We start from the raw sequence: 18,413 nt of genomic DNA on the forward strand, positions 1-18,413 counted from the left end.
GGTTGCCATGCCCTTCTGCAGGGGATCTTCCTGACCCAGGGATTGAACCTAAGTCTCTTATGTCTCCTGCATTGGCAGATGGGTTCTTTACCACTAGTGCCACCTGGAAACATTGTAACATATAAAGAAGCTAAGAATTACAGGCATATTCAGATACAAACAAACATGATTAGTTGTGGATTTATTTTATTGAATAAACAGATTCAGTGCCCCCCTAAGGATCTTGATATGGTCAGCCAGCTCCAGTAGGAATTAATAGGCACACAGAAAAGTGTTATTTTTCTTAACTGTTGTACTAAAAATTTTCTTTACATATAATGTTGAAAAATTATCAGCCTAAAACTGCAATTTTTAAAGTCTATTTATAGTTACTCTTTTCCTAAAAGTATCATCTACTCTATTTAAAAATTAACTTGAGGTTAATTTGCATTAATATATTTTTGTTAATACACTGTATTCTCTGAGTTCTCTGACATTGGAATGGCTGCAGTGTTTGTTTTTTTTTTTTAATCAAACTAAAAAGTGATAGGAAACTGTTGAGTATGTAATGTGAATGCCTAGGGAGATTGTGAAAGTGTCAGCTATGTCCCGGTGAGCACTTCTGGAAGCCTCGGTCATTGCTGGAAGTCTGGAGTGCTCTGAACATGAACAAGACTTCCAGCTCCTCATGACACTTTTACCACATCTGGAACTTTAGCTACTGTTGTTTCCTCTCGGTTTTGGTCTGAACTTCCCCTGGGTTTTCTCGCTCTATGAATGAAGCCAGGGCAATGTCCATTCCAAGGTACTCAGCCAAGGCCATCAACATGTTTGGAGATATTACTCTAGAAAAAAGCAGAGGAAAAAAATTCAGAATGCTTTAGAAGGAGTCTAAGAGACATCATCAGGGAATTCCCTGGTGGTACAATGGTTAGGGCTCTGGGCTTCTGCTGTAGGAGGCCTGGGTTCCATCCCTGGCGGGGGAACTAAGATCCCGCATAACACACAGCACAGCCAAACAAATAACTAAATAAACAAAAGAGAAATATCTTTGTAAAGATTACGTGTGAGTTCTCACGCCTCACACTATGTGGGTGTCACTGCTGAAAGGGACGAAGGTGGAAATGTTGCATCATGGGAACTGAATGCTGTCTACGGAGCTTTGAACAGTCCCAGTGCTCAGGCCACAAAGTGTGTGTTGGTTGTTCAGTCGTGTCCAGCTCTTTGTGACCTCTTGAACTGGAGCCTGAGGGTTCCTCTATCCATAGAATTCTCCAGCAAGAATACTGGGAGTGGGTTGCATACCCTTCTTCAGGAGATCATCCTGACCTAGGGATTGAACCTGGGTCTCCTGCATTGCAGGCAGATTCTTTACCATCTGAGCCACCACGGAAGTCCCATTAGCTGTTTAATCCTGCAAAAATGACTTACCCTCTTTAAGCCTTAGTTACTCCAAGTGTGATAAACCGCGCAAGGCTGTCATGCGGAGTACGGCCCAGGTAGACACTTCATGAAACTTACACACTGTTCTCTGTTCTTCTCAGAGAAGAGAGTGGGCCTGCCCTAAATGCACTCACAAGACTCTGGAACTTTCAGCATGAAGTTGCAGGTCTTCTTTCACCAGAGAAAGTGAGGAACTTGCCAAAAATCCTTAATATTTTTCTGGCAATGCACTCGGGTTTATTGGTCCTTTGTTTTCAAAATAGAATTTTATGTCAGCTGAACTGATAGAATTCACCTCCTGTAATTGGGGTTTCTATTTGTTTTTCTTGAAGTTAATAATTTTTATTCTCTAAGAGGGTTTCCCAGGTGGCGCTAGTGGTAAAGAATCCACCTGCCAGTGCAGACAGAAGAGATGTGTGTTTGGTCCCTGGGTCAGGAAGATTCCCCTGGAGAAGGGAATGGCAGCTCACCCCAGAATTCTTGCCTGGAAAATCCCGTGGACAGAGGAGACTGGCAGGCTATATCTGTGTGGTTATAAACAGTCAGACATGACTGGAGCAACTTAGCACTTAGCACTCTGTAAGAACCGATAGCTTCTGAATTTTCTCAATGTCTGGAATAACCAAGCACAGCTAGAAATAGTCCAATAAATTGCCCTGGCATTATTTAGATATTCTTCTTCTTCAACCTTAAGATATGAGGTTGCTTTCTGGTAAAAGAGGTAGCAATGATGAGAGCAATTTGTTCACAAGCAACCAAAATGATAGAGAAGTCGTTATTCACTTACTGTTTCAGTAACAATGCAATGTGCAAGAATCTGGGTAATATCAAGTACAAGTGTTCCTCTAAAATAGCATTTAAAATATTTTGGGCAGCATACTCCTGTTTCAGCATGGGCAACAAAAGTGGATACCTGGAATAAAAAAATCACAAAAAGTTATATTGTTAAAGTGGTATTTTTTTGCTGCCATGGTGAGCACTAATCATTAAATTTTAGATATCAAGTCATCAACATATGTCTATAAATATGCAAATCATGTGTAAATATTAGAAAAAGCCTTGTGTTTTCTCTCGTGATCATATTGGGACCAGTGCTAACACATTTCCAGCTTCCCCAGTGGCTCAGTGGCAAAGAGTCCGCCAGCAATGCACGAGTCCCAGGAGATGTGTGTTCAATTCCTGGGTGTAAAAGATCCCCTGGATAAGGAAATGGCCACTCATTACAGTATCCTCGCCTAGGAGATGTAATGGATGGAGCAGCCCAGTGGGCTGCAGTCTGTGGGGTCACAAGAGTCAGCTATGACTTAGCGAGCAAACAAAAGCTAACGTATTTCATTTCCTGGAGTGAATTCCTGGCATTTATTGATTTTCTCCTCTGTGATGGTCTAGATCTATGGAAGGAAGTGCTTTGAGATTTTTTTTCTTTTCTCTCCTTCAGCCCAAACATCAGATAGTTGTATACTATTAAGAAGTGGAATTGCAAAATTATTTCACTGAAAGGAAAGAGCTCCTGAGCATGTATAATGTGGCTTTATTTTAAGCACACTATTGTTACTACAGTAAGCAAACTCAGATGTTTGCAAAATCAATTGGAGTTGAAATGGGATGAACATGTAATGAAGCTCCCATTAGACATTTACTTTGACATTTTATACTTTTATATTATGCTTCTGTGTTTCTTGAACCACACCTCCTCAAAAATTCTATTTTTTTGTGTGTGTGTTCAATCACTTAGTTGTGTCTAACTCTTTGCAACTCCATTGGCTGTAGCCTGGCAGGCTCCTCTGTCCATGAGATTTTCCAGGCAAGAATACTGGAATGGTTAGTCATTTATATGTAAATTAATGTTTTTCATTAAATTTGGGAAGTTTTCAGCCATCCATTTCTTTAAATGCTTTTTCTGTTTTTTCCTCTTATTTCTTTGTTATTCTCCTTGTGCGTATGTTGATGTGATTAAAGGTATCCCAGCTTTCTCTGAGGATCTGTTCTTTTTTTTCCATTTATGTTCTCTCTTCCTTCTGGTTGCATATTCTCTGTTCATTTGTCTTGAGGTTCACTTTTTTTTTCTTTTTCTGCCAGCCCAAATATACTGTTGAGCTGCTCTAGTGCATCTTCCCTTTCGTTTACTCTTCTTTTCCAATCCCAAATTTATATTTGCTTCTTAAAAAATCTGTATTTATTTATTAATATTTGATGAAACATCTCCATTCTAAAAATATGGATTTCTTTAGCTCTTTGAATGGATTTAAAATAGCTGCTTTGAAGTTTGTCTGCTAAGTCCAGCATCTGGGTCCTTTTCAAAGCAATTTCCATTGCCTATGGGTTTTTCTCATGTATGGGTCACACTTTTCTGTGTATTTGTATATCATACTTTTTATTAAAAACTGAACATTTTAGATGATATATGGTAGCAACGCTGGATAACTGTCCTCTGCGACTGTTTGCTTGTTTATTTCCTCAGTCACTTGGCTGAAACTAGTTCCATAAGGTCTATCTCTCCTCCAAGGTGTGGCTTCTGATGTCCTTCCTTGAAGGACTCCATCCAGGGAATCTGTGGTTTTAACCGGGCAATCTTTGACCGCCTCTTTCTCTTAAGCCTCTAGCTGGTCTGTCTCTATCTGTATCGTTTTCTACCTCTTATGCTGTAGTTTGCTAGCTGGTGGTACTATTTTTTTTTTTTTTTGAAGATGCTCTGATTTATGGTTTTATCCAATGGCAGAGGGAGAGAGATGTCAGTCTTTGCTGCTGACTGTGACCGTGTCTGTCAGAACCTCTGTTATGAAGCAGGAGTTGGGTGATGAGAAAATGACTCTTCACTGGAGTTCTCACCTTAGCTATCAAACAGAGTCTGGGGGAATGGTGGGAAGTAATGCTGCCCCCCAGCTGCTGTTACCAGCCTGTATGGATCTTCCAGCACCCAGAACCTGGGGCTTGGGGTCTGCTGATTTTTACTGTCCGGTAAGTCTACCACACATAGGTCTTTTGCCACATGACTCTTGCTCCAGCAACAAAGAGCTGTGGAAAGCAGGATTGCTTTCTTCAACAACAGCCTCTCCCCAGGTCTTCCCTGTCGTGGAGGTGGAGGAGTAAACACTGTCTGACTGAGTCTATCCTTTCATTATAGGCCTTCCACGGAAATTGGGATCTTTCAGTATTCACCTGCTGCCAAACCACCCAGAGGGGTTCTCCCTCTCCGGGGACTGGTGTGTGTGTGTGCATGCTGCATGCTCAGTTGCTTTTTGTGACCCTGCAGACTGTAGCCCGCCAGGTTCCTCGTCCATGAGATTCTCCAGGCAAGAACACTGGAGTGGGTTGCACTTCCTCCTCCAAAGGATCTTCCCTACCCAGGGATCAAACTCAAGTCTCCTGTGGCTCTGGCATTGGCAGGCGGGTTCCTTACCACCGAGCTGCCTGGTAAGCCCCTCCAGAGACTGGGGGACATGGGAATTACCACTGGTTTGCCAAGCCCCTGAAACAGTTGTTCTGCAAGGCAGAGCTGTTGCCTGGAGGATGAGTGTTGTTCCTGGTTCCAATGCCAAGGCCTCTCAGAGTTCTTACCGAATTTCTGTAGGTTTTGTTAAATAAATACTTCTCAATAGGTTGCCTGCTCTTTGGTCAGTCTCCAAAGATTTTAAATAATTGTCTTTGCTAATTTTGACTTGCATGGTAGATGTTTCTTTGTGAGAGTTTTTTCCCTGCTATCCTGTCAACTCCATCACCTGTTTTGACACTTTTAATTTTATGATTTCCCTAGACCCTAAATAGCCTCATTGATTTTTAGACAGGCTTTTTGTTGGCTGTCTCTCTTTCCTACAGATATAGCTGATTCATAGCATTTGGTTCCTGTCAAGCACCTTTTTAGCTATTGTAATGACTACACTGGCCCAGACCATGTCTATATTTCTTAATATATTCTACTGACTGGCTCCTTTGTATAAAAGTCTTCGTATTTCACTTGTTTCTTCCTTGGTCTACTCTACCAAATATAAACTTATATCATCCTCCAATATTCCCCCACATATATTATTCAATCTTTCAAAACATTTTATCTTTTGGATGATTTTTACTTCAGTATTCTTTTTAGAAAAGAAATTATCTTCTTAACACAACAATGCTAAAGATTTTAATAACTTCTCACTACCAACTTTCCTGTTATATTGTAATATTCTGATTAGCAATTTAGGTTTATGTTTTCACAATAATTTACCATTATTATCCTTAAATGGAGTAAACTCATTAATTTAATGCAGGTTGAATGTTTTCTTTGACTAACTCAGGCATTCAACCGATGTCTTTTGTTTTACTTTTCATACTTCAAAACTTCAAAATGAAAGATGATAATTATCTATATTGGAAGATTATCGTAAGAGCGAAGATTACTGTAAGATTTCACTTACTTGGTTGAACATCCCTCAAACATTCCAGTTTTGATAAAATATGGGCAAACAATGGTGGTTTTAATATTAGTTTTTTGTAATAGTCTTAATTCAAAGTGGAGAGACTCCGCAAAGCCACAAGCTGCAAACTTGCTGGCACAGTAATCTGAAACAGAGTGAGGAGCTGTTAGCAGCAGACTTTGACAAGTTAATTCATGGAATTATTTTGAAAATGGAAACTCCCTTCCCTTTCTTTGGCTTATTCTGGGGGCAAAGTGAAAGTGTTAGTCATTCAGTTGTGTCCTAATCTTTGCCACCCTATGGACTGTAGCCTGCCAGGCTGCTCTGTCCATGGGATTCTCCATGCAAGAATACTGGAGTGGGTTGCCATGCCCTCCTCCAGCGGATCTTTCTGACCCAGATATCAAACCTGAGTCTCTTACATTGACAGGCAGATTCTTTACCATCTAAGCTCCAGGGAAAGCATCACTGTTACAGTCAATTTTGGGTGGCCACTCCAGTCTTATAGCTCTATACAGCATACCAACAACAAAATGAAAATGATTTCAATTTCTCTTAACCTAAGAAGACTACAAAGCCAATTGGTTCTTTTTTTCTCTTTGTGTTATTTTTTATTAAGAAGACAGTGATTTTATTATTTTAAAATATATGTATTTGGCTGCCCCAGGTCCCAATTACATCATGTAGGATCTTTTCTTGTGGACTCTCTAGTTGTAGTGCATGGGCTTAGCTGCTCCGTGGCATGTGGGATCTTAGTTCCCTGACCAGGGATCCAACTCACATTCCCTGAATTGCAAGGAAGATTCTTAACCACTGCACCACCAGGGAAGTCCCACCGTTATTTTTTATAGAGGAGGGGAGCAGCAACATGAATGGCCCTACAGATGCTCATACTAAGTGAAGTAAGCCAGACAGAGAAAGACTAGTACCATACGATATCATTTATGTATGGGATTCAAATTTGGGAAATGGGAAGGAATCCTAGCGTTACAAACAGAGCCAAAGGTACTAGAGACTTCCCCTTGGTGAAGAAGAGTTCTCCATGCCTTGGAAGGGTCCTGACTTCTGCGTGCTGTGAGCTGGAGATACAAAGTCACGGGTGGAGCACTCACCTGACAGACCGTTGATCCCGGTCATTCCTGCTACACTTGAAATGCAGACTAAGTGACCATGGTTAGCTTCAAGCATGGCAGGAAGGAAGGCCTTACAAGTCTGGAAGATACAAACACACTGTGTCAATATTTATTACTCATTCTTTCTGCTCAAGATGTGATCAACCTTCAGGCTCACTTAATAAATATTTATTTAACACCTGGTGTTTGCATGTCTGACTCTTTGCAGCCCCATGGACTGCAGCCTGCCAGGCTCCTCTGTCCATGGGATTTCCCAGGCAGGAACAGTGGAATGGGTTGCCATTTCCTTTCTCCAGGGGATCTTCCTGACCCAGGGATCCAACTGGCATCTCTTATGTTGCTACCATTTTTCTGTTTCCAGTTGAAAATAATGTTTTCCTCACAGGGGAAAGGGTGACTGGATATTTCAAGGGTCTGTTTGTGTTCTAGCCCTGTGTGTCAGTGGAGGGCTTTTTAAAGACATTCTAGAAGATAAATTTATATTATAAAGACATTATTTGTTCTGGATGTACAGATTCCCACCATTATAGAGAAAAGAAAGGAATGCAAGTATGTGTTGAGGAAGCATTTAGTCATCAAAAACACATCAATGAAACTTTGGGAATATCATTTTAACCAGAGACATACATACAAATACAGGTTTACATGTATGTACAATCAAGGTAACTCTGTGAAATAATGACATGTATTTGATAAATAGGTATATTTATAAAATAGGTATATTTGATAAATAGGTATACCTATTTTCCCTGATTTGATCACATGCAGGGTGTAATACAAACAAGTGTCAGATTTGCTTGTCTTTATTTTATTGTATTTGTTGTAAGATTCCATTTTTCTTATGCAAAAATTTTCTTATGACTAAACTTCCTAAATGTTTTCCCCCTGGTTATAGATTAGATCAGTTATCACTATTTCCATAAAATAGCTCAGGTTATGAAGACAGCAAGTACGTGTTCAGTTGAATTGTAACAAATGATGACTCTATTGTTAAAAAAAAAAAAAGAACTAGTATTTTTGAACTTTGGACAGGTTTGCCAATTACTTGGACTTTGTTTCTCCACCTGCATTGCCTTTTGCAATTTTTAAAAATTACCTTTTGGACAACCTTTTAATATCAACAGTAACTGTGTTACTCTGTAATGTCAACTTAAAAGACTTCAAGACTTTAGAAGACTATTCAGTTGGGTCAATTTACAGGAAATATTTGGCTCCCCATAAAATTTTAAAAGAAGTTCAAAGTCATACAGAAAAGCATGGAGGCACCCAGCAGGCTGTGGTGTGGACAAGGAATGTTGCCTGCCACCCTTGGACATCAAGGAGATCAAGCCAGTTAATCCGAAATGAAATCGAACCTAAATATTCATTGGAAGGATTGATGTTGCTGCTGAAGCTCCAATACTTTGACCACCTGATGCAAAGAATGGACTTATTGGAAAAGACCTTGTTGCTGGGAAAGATTGAAGGCAGGAGGAGGAGGAGGTGACAGAGGATGAGATGGTTGGATGGCGTCACCAACTCAGTGGACATGAGTTTGAGCAAGCTGCGGGAGATGGTGAGGTACAGGGAAGCCTGGCATGCTGCAGTCCATGGGGTCGCAGAGAGTCGGACATGACTCAGCAACTGAACAAGAATACCAGCAAACAAAGGATGTTTTGCCCATCAAGCCCATAGCCACCTCTGCCTCCAACTTTGGATAGTCCAAGAGTTCTGCTTAGTCTATCAATGGGAACTCACAAATGGTCTATCAACAGATAAATGGTTGACTAGTTGTTTATAGAATTCGGACTTCCCTTGTGGCTCAGCTGGTCAAGAATCTGCCGGCAATGCGGGAGATCTGGGTTTGATCCCTGGGTTGGGAAGATCCCCTGGAGAAGGGAAAGGCTACCCACTCCAGTATTCTGACCTGGAGAATTCCATGGACTACAGTCCATGGGGTCGAAAAGAGTTGGACACGACTGAGTTACTTTCACTTATAGAACTACATGAAATTCTCATATTCACCAACAAAACAAAATGAAAAAGAAAGAAGATTTACCCAGAAGTGAGACATGGCGTTGATAAGAAATGATCTTTCCACCATGTGGTCTGGAGTTTTGAGGAACTCTCTTCCCGTCACGACCCCTGCATTGTTAATAAGGATAGTCACATTGCCCACTTCCTTCTTAACCTGTGCAGAAGTGAGGCAAATAATTCATTTATGTTAGGTTACTTATTTTTCCATGCCATTATTATTATTATTATTTGTACTTTATTCAGATAGTTTCTTTAAGCTTAGTTAGTTTCTCTCATAGAAATTCAGCAAGTTTAAAGTAGCTTTATGATTGATTGTGTAAAAAAAACCACATTGATTTGCCAGTTTTTCTTTGTGTGTGCAGAGATGACCGGGTGTTGCAGTGTATTTTCTCTGCCTCCTATTTTTGTCATGTTACTCTCCCTTTTTGCCAGAGGTGAATGCCGGGGGTACTGCGGAGTGCTGTCTCTGTTTCCCTGTGTGGCTCTCAATGTCTCCCTTTGGATGGTGGTTGTATCTCTCTTCAACCCGGTGTGTGTGGCAGTTACTTCTGTAGGTGCCGTCTTCCTGACTCCTCTGTGACCAGGTGCAAGAGCTCATCCCACCCCTGTGGGATCACAGGTATCTGTGGGCCTGTGACCTCTGTCAAAAAGACCTCCCCAGGTCTAATTATTGCCTGTGCCCAGTTATTTCCCTGAGTTTCCAGCTGTGCTACCCCTGCTGTGTCCTGAGGGTCTTCCTTCACCCTTCCTTCTGAATTGTTACCTCATCTGCTTATGGAACCTACTACCACCAGCTCTACTCGGAGGAAGCTGGGCTCCAGGAAACACTGCAGTGACCTCGATAAAGCTGGCCTGGGGCAAAACATGATGTAAAGCATGATGCATGTTCAAACGACGATTTGAAGATGTATTTGCCCTCAACTGTATCTTTGGTGCTGTCACGACAATCTGTTCTTTTTTCCGAACAGGAAGCACTACTGCCTTGACTTGGTTGTCCTGGCGCCACCTACTGCTCTGTGTTGAGGCTTCCAGATCACATGGTGGGGAGATATTAGGAAAAAACCACTCCTGATGTCATCAAGTTGAACAGGCTCTGAAAGGAAGGGTTATTGTTGCTGCACCAATGTTGGGCAGAGTGATTGGGCCCCTCTGCTTTGGAGAGGGGCAGTACAGGGGCAAACACCCAAGAGATGTGAGCTTTTGGCTTGACGAGGGAGCCTGTGTGAGCAAGTGCTTGATATTAGACCAACTTGGGGAGGAACTTGGGCCTCTGGAGGATGGGAAATCTTTGGTGTAAGGCATTCTTAAATATTTAAGAAAAACCTAACGGTCACCATCATCCTGTCCAAGAAGATCCCTCAGTCTTAGGGACCCAGGGCTAAGAGGAACTTTATCTAGGTAATAGAATTTAATTTTCACTGCGAGTTTAGGAAAGCATTCTGATCCCAGTTTATAGATGAGGAAACAGAGGTTCTCAGAAGTTAAGATTTTGCCAAAGGATAGCTTTTGGCTTTTGAGAAGAATCACAGTGATTCTCACTCAGTTTGGACACACATACAAGAAAATAAAAGCTCTTTTTACCTAGATTTACTTCTCTGTGGCCAAGAAGATTACTTCTGTAACAAACAAATCTCACGTATGTGAATGTGCACACAGACATACTAATAAATATAAATACTTGATTGGACCTGGACATTTGGGAATAAAGCATGAGGCTGGTTATTCTAACAAAAACAATTCATTTGTGTACTGGGTTTCTGTGGTGGAGATGAGAAAGTTACCTCAGTCAGATTTTGGGAAATTAATTACTGAGCCCTTTATTTAAATTTAATATTATCATTGTTTTTTTGGCTATGCCCCATGGCATATGGGATCTTGGCTCCCTGACCAGGGATCAAACTCAAGCCCCCTACAGTGGAAGCCTGGAGTCTTAACCACTGACCTCTAGGGAACTCCCATTACTGAGCCCTTTAGAATGCTGTTATTGAAGTTTCCTATGAATTTCAGGGGTCTGGATAATGTCCATGGCTTGTTGACATTCTGGTAGATTAAGTCTAACAGTAGTATTAATATTTGGGTTTCTTGGGAGTTGATAAATAACTGAAATTATACAGAAGAGTTGATATTAATAAAATGGTTGGCTTAGAAGAATTCTATTTACAGGACTGTGAGAAAAGAAAAGTCTAAGATACATTCAAATGGTGAAAAGATAATTTTTGATGAAAGTTTTTGGCCTCATTTTCTACTAGACAGCAAGGAAATTTTAAACAAGAGAGAAAGATTCATTGGGGGTGATGGAAATTACAGTGCTTTTGATAGAAGGAAGAGGACTATGAGGGTGTCTTTACTGCTGACACATTGGTGGGTCACTGCTGGGGATGTAGCAGGGGTCTTGATTCCAGGCGGAGGGAACCCCAGTTCTACTCTGTTACTAATTTGCTCTATGCCTTGGCTTCCTGTCATCAGTAGAGCGGACAATGTTATTGTGCCCACATTACTATAAAGATTATATATGAACCCAGAGCCTGTTATACAGAGTGAAATAAGTCAGAAAGAGAAAGACAAATACTGTATATTAACGCATATATCTGGAATTTAAAAAGATGGTACTGGTGATCCTACACGCAGGGCAGCAAAAGAGACACAGATGTAAAGAAGAGACTTTTGGACTCAGCAGGAGAAGGTGAGGGTGGGATGCTTTCAGAGAATAGCACTGAAACATATACATTACCATATAGAAAATAGATGACCAGTGCGAGTTGGATGGATGAAGTGGGGCACCCAAAGCTGGTTCTCTGGGACAACCCAGAGGGATGGGGTGGGGAGAGAATGGGGAGGGAGGTTTAGGATGAAGGGGACCCATGTACACCTGTTGCTGATTCATGCTGATGTATGGCAAAAATTATCACAATATTGTAAAGTGATTATCCTCCAATCAAAATAAATTAATTGAAATACAAAAGATTATATATGATGGTGCTGCAAATTTCAGAGTCCTGATCTGTGACTTAGAGGTGGTCCTGGGACTGCCACTCCCCCATAAGCTCCTTCCCTGAGCTAGCCCCTGCCACCTTGCTCTGGCAACAACATACATCTGATTGTGATTCCACTTGTTCTGTTCTACAAACCCCTGGGATCTATATATAATCACTAGGTTATATCCTCATTAGTTGGTGATGGATTATAAAGAACAGATCCTATGGGATCCCAACAAAGGAGGCAATAGTAATTGAAGCTGAAGGACTTCCTTGGTGGTCCAGTGGTGAAGAATCCTTGCCTGCCAATTCAGGGGACACAGGTTTGATCCCTGGTGTGGGAAGATCCCATATGCCTGGAAGGAACTAAGTCCATGCGTCACAACTACTGAGCCTGCACCCTAGAGCCCGTGTTCTGCTTTAAGAGAAGTCACCACCATGAGAAGTCCATACATTGCAATGAGAGAGCAGTCCTCACTTGCTGCTCCTGGAGAAAACCTACACGCTGCGACAAAGACCCAGTGCAGCCAAAAATAAACAAATCAATGAACAATTGAAAAAGGACTTTGAGGCAGAAAAGTGAAGAGGAGGGTTCAGAAGGTAAGTGTCTATGTAGATTGCCAGAGGGACGGACAGTCCCTCAGAGATTCTGTCATCACACTGAGTTGCGTGGACAATTTCAGGTCACATAGCAGAGGATGAGAATGACTTAGACCGCCCCACTCCTGTCCTGGGCATGTTTGGTTCTGCCCATGACCGGTTTCAGCATCTTGGGCAACTTGCACACCCTGCCTACTGCTTAGTTTCCTCATTTGTAAATGACAAGGATGCTAACCGTATACTCCCAAGAGGGCTGTGTGTGTTGGTTAAAGGAATTATTATGTGCATAAGGTGCTCAGAACAGTAGCTACTTGTAATATTGTGTTTTGTCTTATTCTATCTTCACTTGGTTTTGAGGCTCTGGCTAGAGGCCAGGGCATTCCCCATCTTGATCAACCCATTAAGGTTACATGCCCAGCACCTTGCCCACTGGGGAAGGCTGTAGGCTACCATGTGTGTGTGCTAAGTTGCTTCAGTCATGTCTGCCTCTTTGCGACCCCATGGACTGTAGCCTGCCAGGCTCCTCTGTCCATGGGATTCTTCAAGCAAGAATGATTACTAGAGTGGGTTGCCATGCCCTCCTATGGGTGATCTTCCCAACCCAGGGATCGAACCTGTGTTTCTTACATCTCCTTCATTGGCAGGTGGGTTCTTTATCATTATCACCACCTAGGAAGCCCATAGGCTACCGTATGTACACTGTCCTAATGGCCCTAGTGTCAGGTATCAGAGGGCTAGGAACAGCCCCGATGCCCCAGATCCTGCCCCTGTGGTTCCTCTTAACCCATCCTAAGCTGGTTGATCCTGCCTCAGCTTTCTGACTTGTGGAAACCACAGTGCTGGCTCTGGTTCATGCCCTTTCTCTCACCTGCCTCCTGACCCACCCAGTGTTTCCCCTGGAGGCCCTGTGTGGTGTGCCGTGTCCTCCCCAGGGAACTGTGAGTCTCACAGAATTGTGACACGCTTTCTGCTCTCTCTCTCTCTTGGTCTGTGTTGATCTTCACTGCACCTCACCCAAGGCATATGGCTAAAACACCATATGAGAGCTGGACTGTTGTTAGAGGGTATGGTAATTACACAATAAGTACCTATTATAATTAAAGCATTTATCAGTACTTAGTGACTGGCGTGCTGCAGTCCATGGGGTAGCAAAGAGTTAGACATGACTTAGCGACTGAACTACAACGACAACAAGTGTGAAGTTAGAATGAATATCCATAAGTTTAATCTAAGGGGAAATGTAGTCTAGAAATAAAGCTTCTTCCCCATCCTCCCTACTTTCTACCCTCAGTACTAGGTGACAGTGGGTGTACACTGGAATCATACAATACAGAGACCTAAAACTGTCCTCTTGAAGATCATCTGGTCCAATCTTTTCATTTTACTGGTAAAGAAACAAGGACCTAGAGAGCACAGGTAGCTAGACAGGGCTAGTTCTAGTTTCTACTAACTTCTGGTGGCAAATGAGTTATCAGAAAAGCAGCTGGCAACAACTCAAAAGGCTCATCAAATTCACAGTTGCATTGTTTTCTTCTGTTTCCTTTTCTGGAGGTCACAAATTCAGGTTCTTTTTTTTGGGGGGGTGGCTACATGTGGGATCTTCATGACCCCTGCACTAGAAGTGGAGTCCTAACCACTGGACTGCTAGGGAAGTCCCCACAAAGTCAGATTTCTGACATGCAGAATCAAGCAAGAGGCATAGGAAAAGAACTGTATGACAAAATTCCTCCTCTTCTTTTTGCAAAAGCACACATTAGATGCAGTCCTTTTCTTGGGCATAGAACTAAGAACACCAGTCAGCTTACCTGATCAGCAGCTCTGTAGACATCTTGTCTATTACTGCAGTCACACGTATAGGCAAATACTTTCGCATCCTGCTTTTCTTTGATCATTCTACACGTTTCCATGTTGCCTTCTTCGTTAATGTCCCATAGAACTAAAATGGCTCCAAGCCTGGCAAATTTGATAGCCAATAACCTCCCAAGTCCACTTGCAGCTCCTGTTATAAGGACAATCTCTCCAGTAACGTCCTTTTTCTTCTTGGAAATTATCTTGTAAAATAAAGATTCTAAAAAATAATATAGAAATTTCCCCAAAAATATGGAGGTGTCGAGAAACACATTCATATTGATTCACTGAAGAAAGGAACGTCCTAATTACGAAAAAAGGTAACTGATAAATTCATGACATTGTTACAATTGCAACACACATAAAACACAGTCCAAGGGAATTTCCCTTTGAAACATCAGTTCTTCAAAATATATATTTTGGCAACAGCTGCTACCATTGTTGCATGCTTAAATTATATAAGTAATGAGTATGAAAACATTTTACATTGACAAGAATCTTTCCAACTTGCAGGGCACTTCCTTACAGGTAATCTAATTTGATCTACAGGTAGATCTCAAGTTATTGGGAGAGCTTGAATATCAACTTGCCCAACATTACATGACTCCTAAACCAAGACTCTGGACTCTCAGCTGGCCATTTTTCTGTTATATGAACTCAATTCATGATCTTATATCTAATAGAAATTAATATAGAAGTAGTATTTCTTGCAATACAAATCTTTTTATATTTTCAAGTGCATGTGTGGGTGCCAAGTCTCTTCAGTCGTGTCCGACTCTTTGACCTATAGACTGTAGCCCAGTCTCCCCTGTCCATGGGATTCTCCAAGGAAGAATACTGGAGTGGGCTGCCATGCCCTCTTCAAGGGGATCTTCCTGACCCAGGGATTGAACCCATGTTTCAGTCTTGTTTATTGGCAGTCGGGTTCTTTACCACTGGTCCCACCTGGGAAGGTCTATATTTTCACATAATCCTTATAATATCCCTCTGACAGGGTCAAACCAGGTACAGTTACTACTGGTTTATAGTGAGGGGTCTGAGACAAAAAAGATTGAGTAGACTCATTCAAGGGCTTCCCAGGTGGAGCTAAAGGTGAAGAACCTGCCTGCCAGTGCAGGAGACCTAAGAGATACAGGTTCAATTCCTGGGTCAGGAAGATCCCCTGGAGGAGGGCATGGCAACCCACTCCAGTATTCTTGCCCGGAGAATCCCCACGGACAGAGGAGCTTGGAGAACTACAGTTCATGAGGTTGCAAAGAGTCAGACATGACTGAAGTGACTCAGCACACATGCACCCAGACTTATCGAATGTCACATAGCCAGCTAATAAAATAGGAAATGTCAAGATTGAGGACAGAGGTCTCCTGAATGAAGTCCAGACCTTTAACATTCAAATAGGCTATTTCTGGAGCTGATGTGCCCTTTTCCAGGCCTACCTTTTAAAAAATAAAATAATGGAGCATTTTTTCTTTTTGATGATGTGTCCTTGATTTTTTATAATCATCTTCTGTTATACTTGAACATTCTTACACAATTATTTCATGTAGAAGTTTAACGTGGTCATCCTTAAAACCCACATTAAAAGAAACCACAGCTCCTACACTGTTGGTGGAGATATAAGTTGGTGCAGTCACTATGGAAAACAGACTGGAAGTTCCTCAGAAAGTTAAACAGAATTATCATGTGATCCAGCAATCCCACTCCTGGGCATATTCCCAGATAAAACTATAATTCATAAAGATACATGCACCCCTATATTCACAGCAGCAGTATTCACAATAGCTAATAAATGGAAACAGCCTAAATGTCTGCTGACAGATGAATGGATAAAGAAAATGTGGTACATGTATACAATGGGATACTACTCAGCTATAAAAAAGAATGAACTAATGCCAGTTACAGCAACCTGGATGCAACTAGAGATTATCATACTAAGTGAAGTAAGTCAGACAAAGAAAGACAAATACCATATGATATCACTTATGTGTGGAATCTAAAATATGGCACAAATGAACCTATCTATGAAACAAAAGCAGACTCACATACATAGAGAACAGACTTGTGGTTGCCAGGGGGCACAAGGGAGGCACAGAGATGGACTGGGAATCTGTGGCTAGAGATGCACGCTATTATATCTAGAATGGATACTACACAACAAGGTCCTACTGTAATAGCACAGGAAACTATATCTGATCTCCTGGGATAAGCCATAAAAGAATATTTAGAAAAGAATATGTGTAAAACTGAGTCACTTTTCTGTACAGCAGACTAACACAACATAGTAAGTTGTGTTGTACTTCTACACAATAGTAAGTCAACTATACTACTTTGATAAAAAACAAAACAAAAAACCAGACCAGAGCTTCTTGAAGAAAGAACAAGAAGTAGCATCATCATCATAAAAGCAGCAGCAATAGATTTGGAATCTTCCGACACACCAGGCAAGTTCTAAGTCTCTGCATGCATTAATTCAATTAGCTCTTCCAAGGGCCACCCTGTTACTGAGAGGCTAAGCCAACTAGTCCATGGTCACAGTTAAAAATTATGAAGATGGAATCTGAACCCACATAGTGACTTTATAGCCAAGCTCCAAGCACTACGATATAGTAAAGAAAAAAAAAAAATGAGTCTGGTGGAAAGAATTATCTTTGTGTTACATCTACTTCAAATCATTGAGGAATTAATTTTGAGATTTTTCTAGGGCCCAAGTGAGGATGCTAGAGTGGGTGACCCATGCTCCCTTCATGTTCTTGCTTCATTAAAGTTCTTGCTGTTAGCCCTGGCCAGTCAGAACTTTCCACTGAGAAAAGATAAAAAAGAGCATTATTGCCAGACACTGTTATAAATATTTGTGTGTGTTTCCAACGGGCCAAAAAAAAAAAAAAAATCCCCAGGAAAGTGTCAGAATTCAATGAGTATGTACTGAACCTGAGTCTTTTTTTTCTTTAAATTGGAGGGTAATTGCTTTATGATGTTGTGTTGGTTTCTGTCATACACACGTGAATCAACCGTAATTATGCATATGTCCCCTCCCTCTTGAACCTCCCTCCCACCCTCTACCCCATCCCACCCCTCTCAGCTCAGTTCAGTTCAGTCGTCAGTCGTGTCCGACTCTTTGCAACCCCATGAATCAGAGCACTCCAGACCTCCCTATCCATCAACAACTCCCAGAGTTTATTCAGACTCATGTCCATTGAGTCGGTGATGCCATCCAGCCATCTCATCCTCTGTCATCCCCTTCTCCTCCTGCCCCCAATCCCTCCCAGCATCAGGGTCTTTTCCAATGAGTCAACTCTTCACATGAGGTGGCCAAAGTACTGGAGTTTCAGCTTCAGCATCAATCCTTCCAATGAACACCCAGGACTGATCTCCTTTAGGATGGACTGGTTGGATCTCCTAGCAGTCCAAGGGACTCTCAAGAGTCTTCTCCAACACCACAGTTCAAAAGCATCAATTCTTCCGTGTTCAGCTTTCTTTATAGTCCAACTCTCACACCCATACATGACCACTGGAAAAACCATAGCCTTGACTAGACGGACCTTTGTTGGCAAAGTAATGTCTCTGCTTTTTAATATGCTATCTAGGTTGGTCATAACTTTCCTTCCAAGGAGTAAGCGTCTTTTAATTTCATGGCTGCAGTCACCATCTGCAATGATTTTTCCCACCCCTCTAGGTTGTCACAAAGCACTGGGTTGAGCTCCCTGAATCAAACAGCAAATTCCCACTGGCTATCTATTTTACATATAGTGACATATATGTTTCAATGCTACTCTCTCAATTTCTCTCACCCTCTCCTTCCCCCTGCTGTGTCCCCAAGTCTGTTCTCTATGTTTGCATCTCTATTCCTGCCCTGCAAATAGGTTCATAATTTTTCTAGATTCCATACATATGTGTTATTCTATATATCTGTTTTCCTCTTTCTGACTCACTTCACTCTGTATCACAGGCTCTAGGCATTGAGTTTTAAAGATGTTAAGTTATGATCCCTGGACCTGAGAAGCAAGGAGTCCAGTTCTGGGAGA

The 18,413-nt window shown here is 41.6% G+C and overlaps 1 protein-coding gene across 1 annotated transcript; it reads right to left on the reverse strand.

Moving 5' to 3' along the window:
• Positions 1-697: 697 nt before the first annotated feature.
• LOC133042293 (short-chain dehydrogenase/reductase family 16C member 6) lies at positions 698-14,669 on the reverse strand. The gene is made up of 6 exons (XM_061122815.1): positions 14,349-14,669; positions 8,991-9,122; positions 6,932-7,031; positions 5,820-5,964; positions 2,210-2,335; positions 698-824 (listed from the first exon to the last, which is right to left on the reverse strand). Exons 1-6 carry the CDS (start codon positions 14,667-14,669, stop codon positions 698-700), a joined length of 951 nt encoding a protein of 316 aa, XP_060978798.1.
• Between the last annotated feature and the right edge of the window lie 3,744 nt (positions 14,670-18,413).

The sequence above is a fragment of the Dama dama genome, chromosome 21 (genome assembly GCF_033118175.1).
Source record: "Dama dama isolate Ldn47 chromosome 21, ASM3311817v1, whole genome shotgun sequence".
NCBI lineage: Eukaryota > Metazoa > Chordata > Mammalia > Artiodactyla > Cervidae > Dama > Dama dama.

Coding starts and splice junctions, on each gene's coding strand:
- LOC133042293 (XM_061122815.1), bottom strand. CDS start 14,669: ATGAATGTGTTTCTCGACACCTCCATATTTTTGGGGAAATTTCTATAT. Junction 7,032..8,990: donor ACGCCATGTCTCACTTCTGG/GTAAATCTTCTT, acceptor TGTATCTTCCAG/ACTTGTAAGGCCTTCCTTCC. Junction 825..2,209: donor ATTGCATTGTTACTGAAACA/GTAAGTGAATAA, acceptor GCTTTTTTCTAG/AGTAATATCTCCAAACATGT.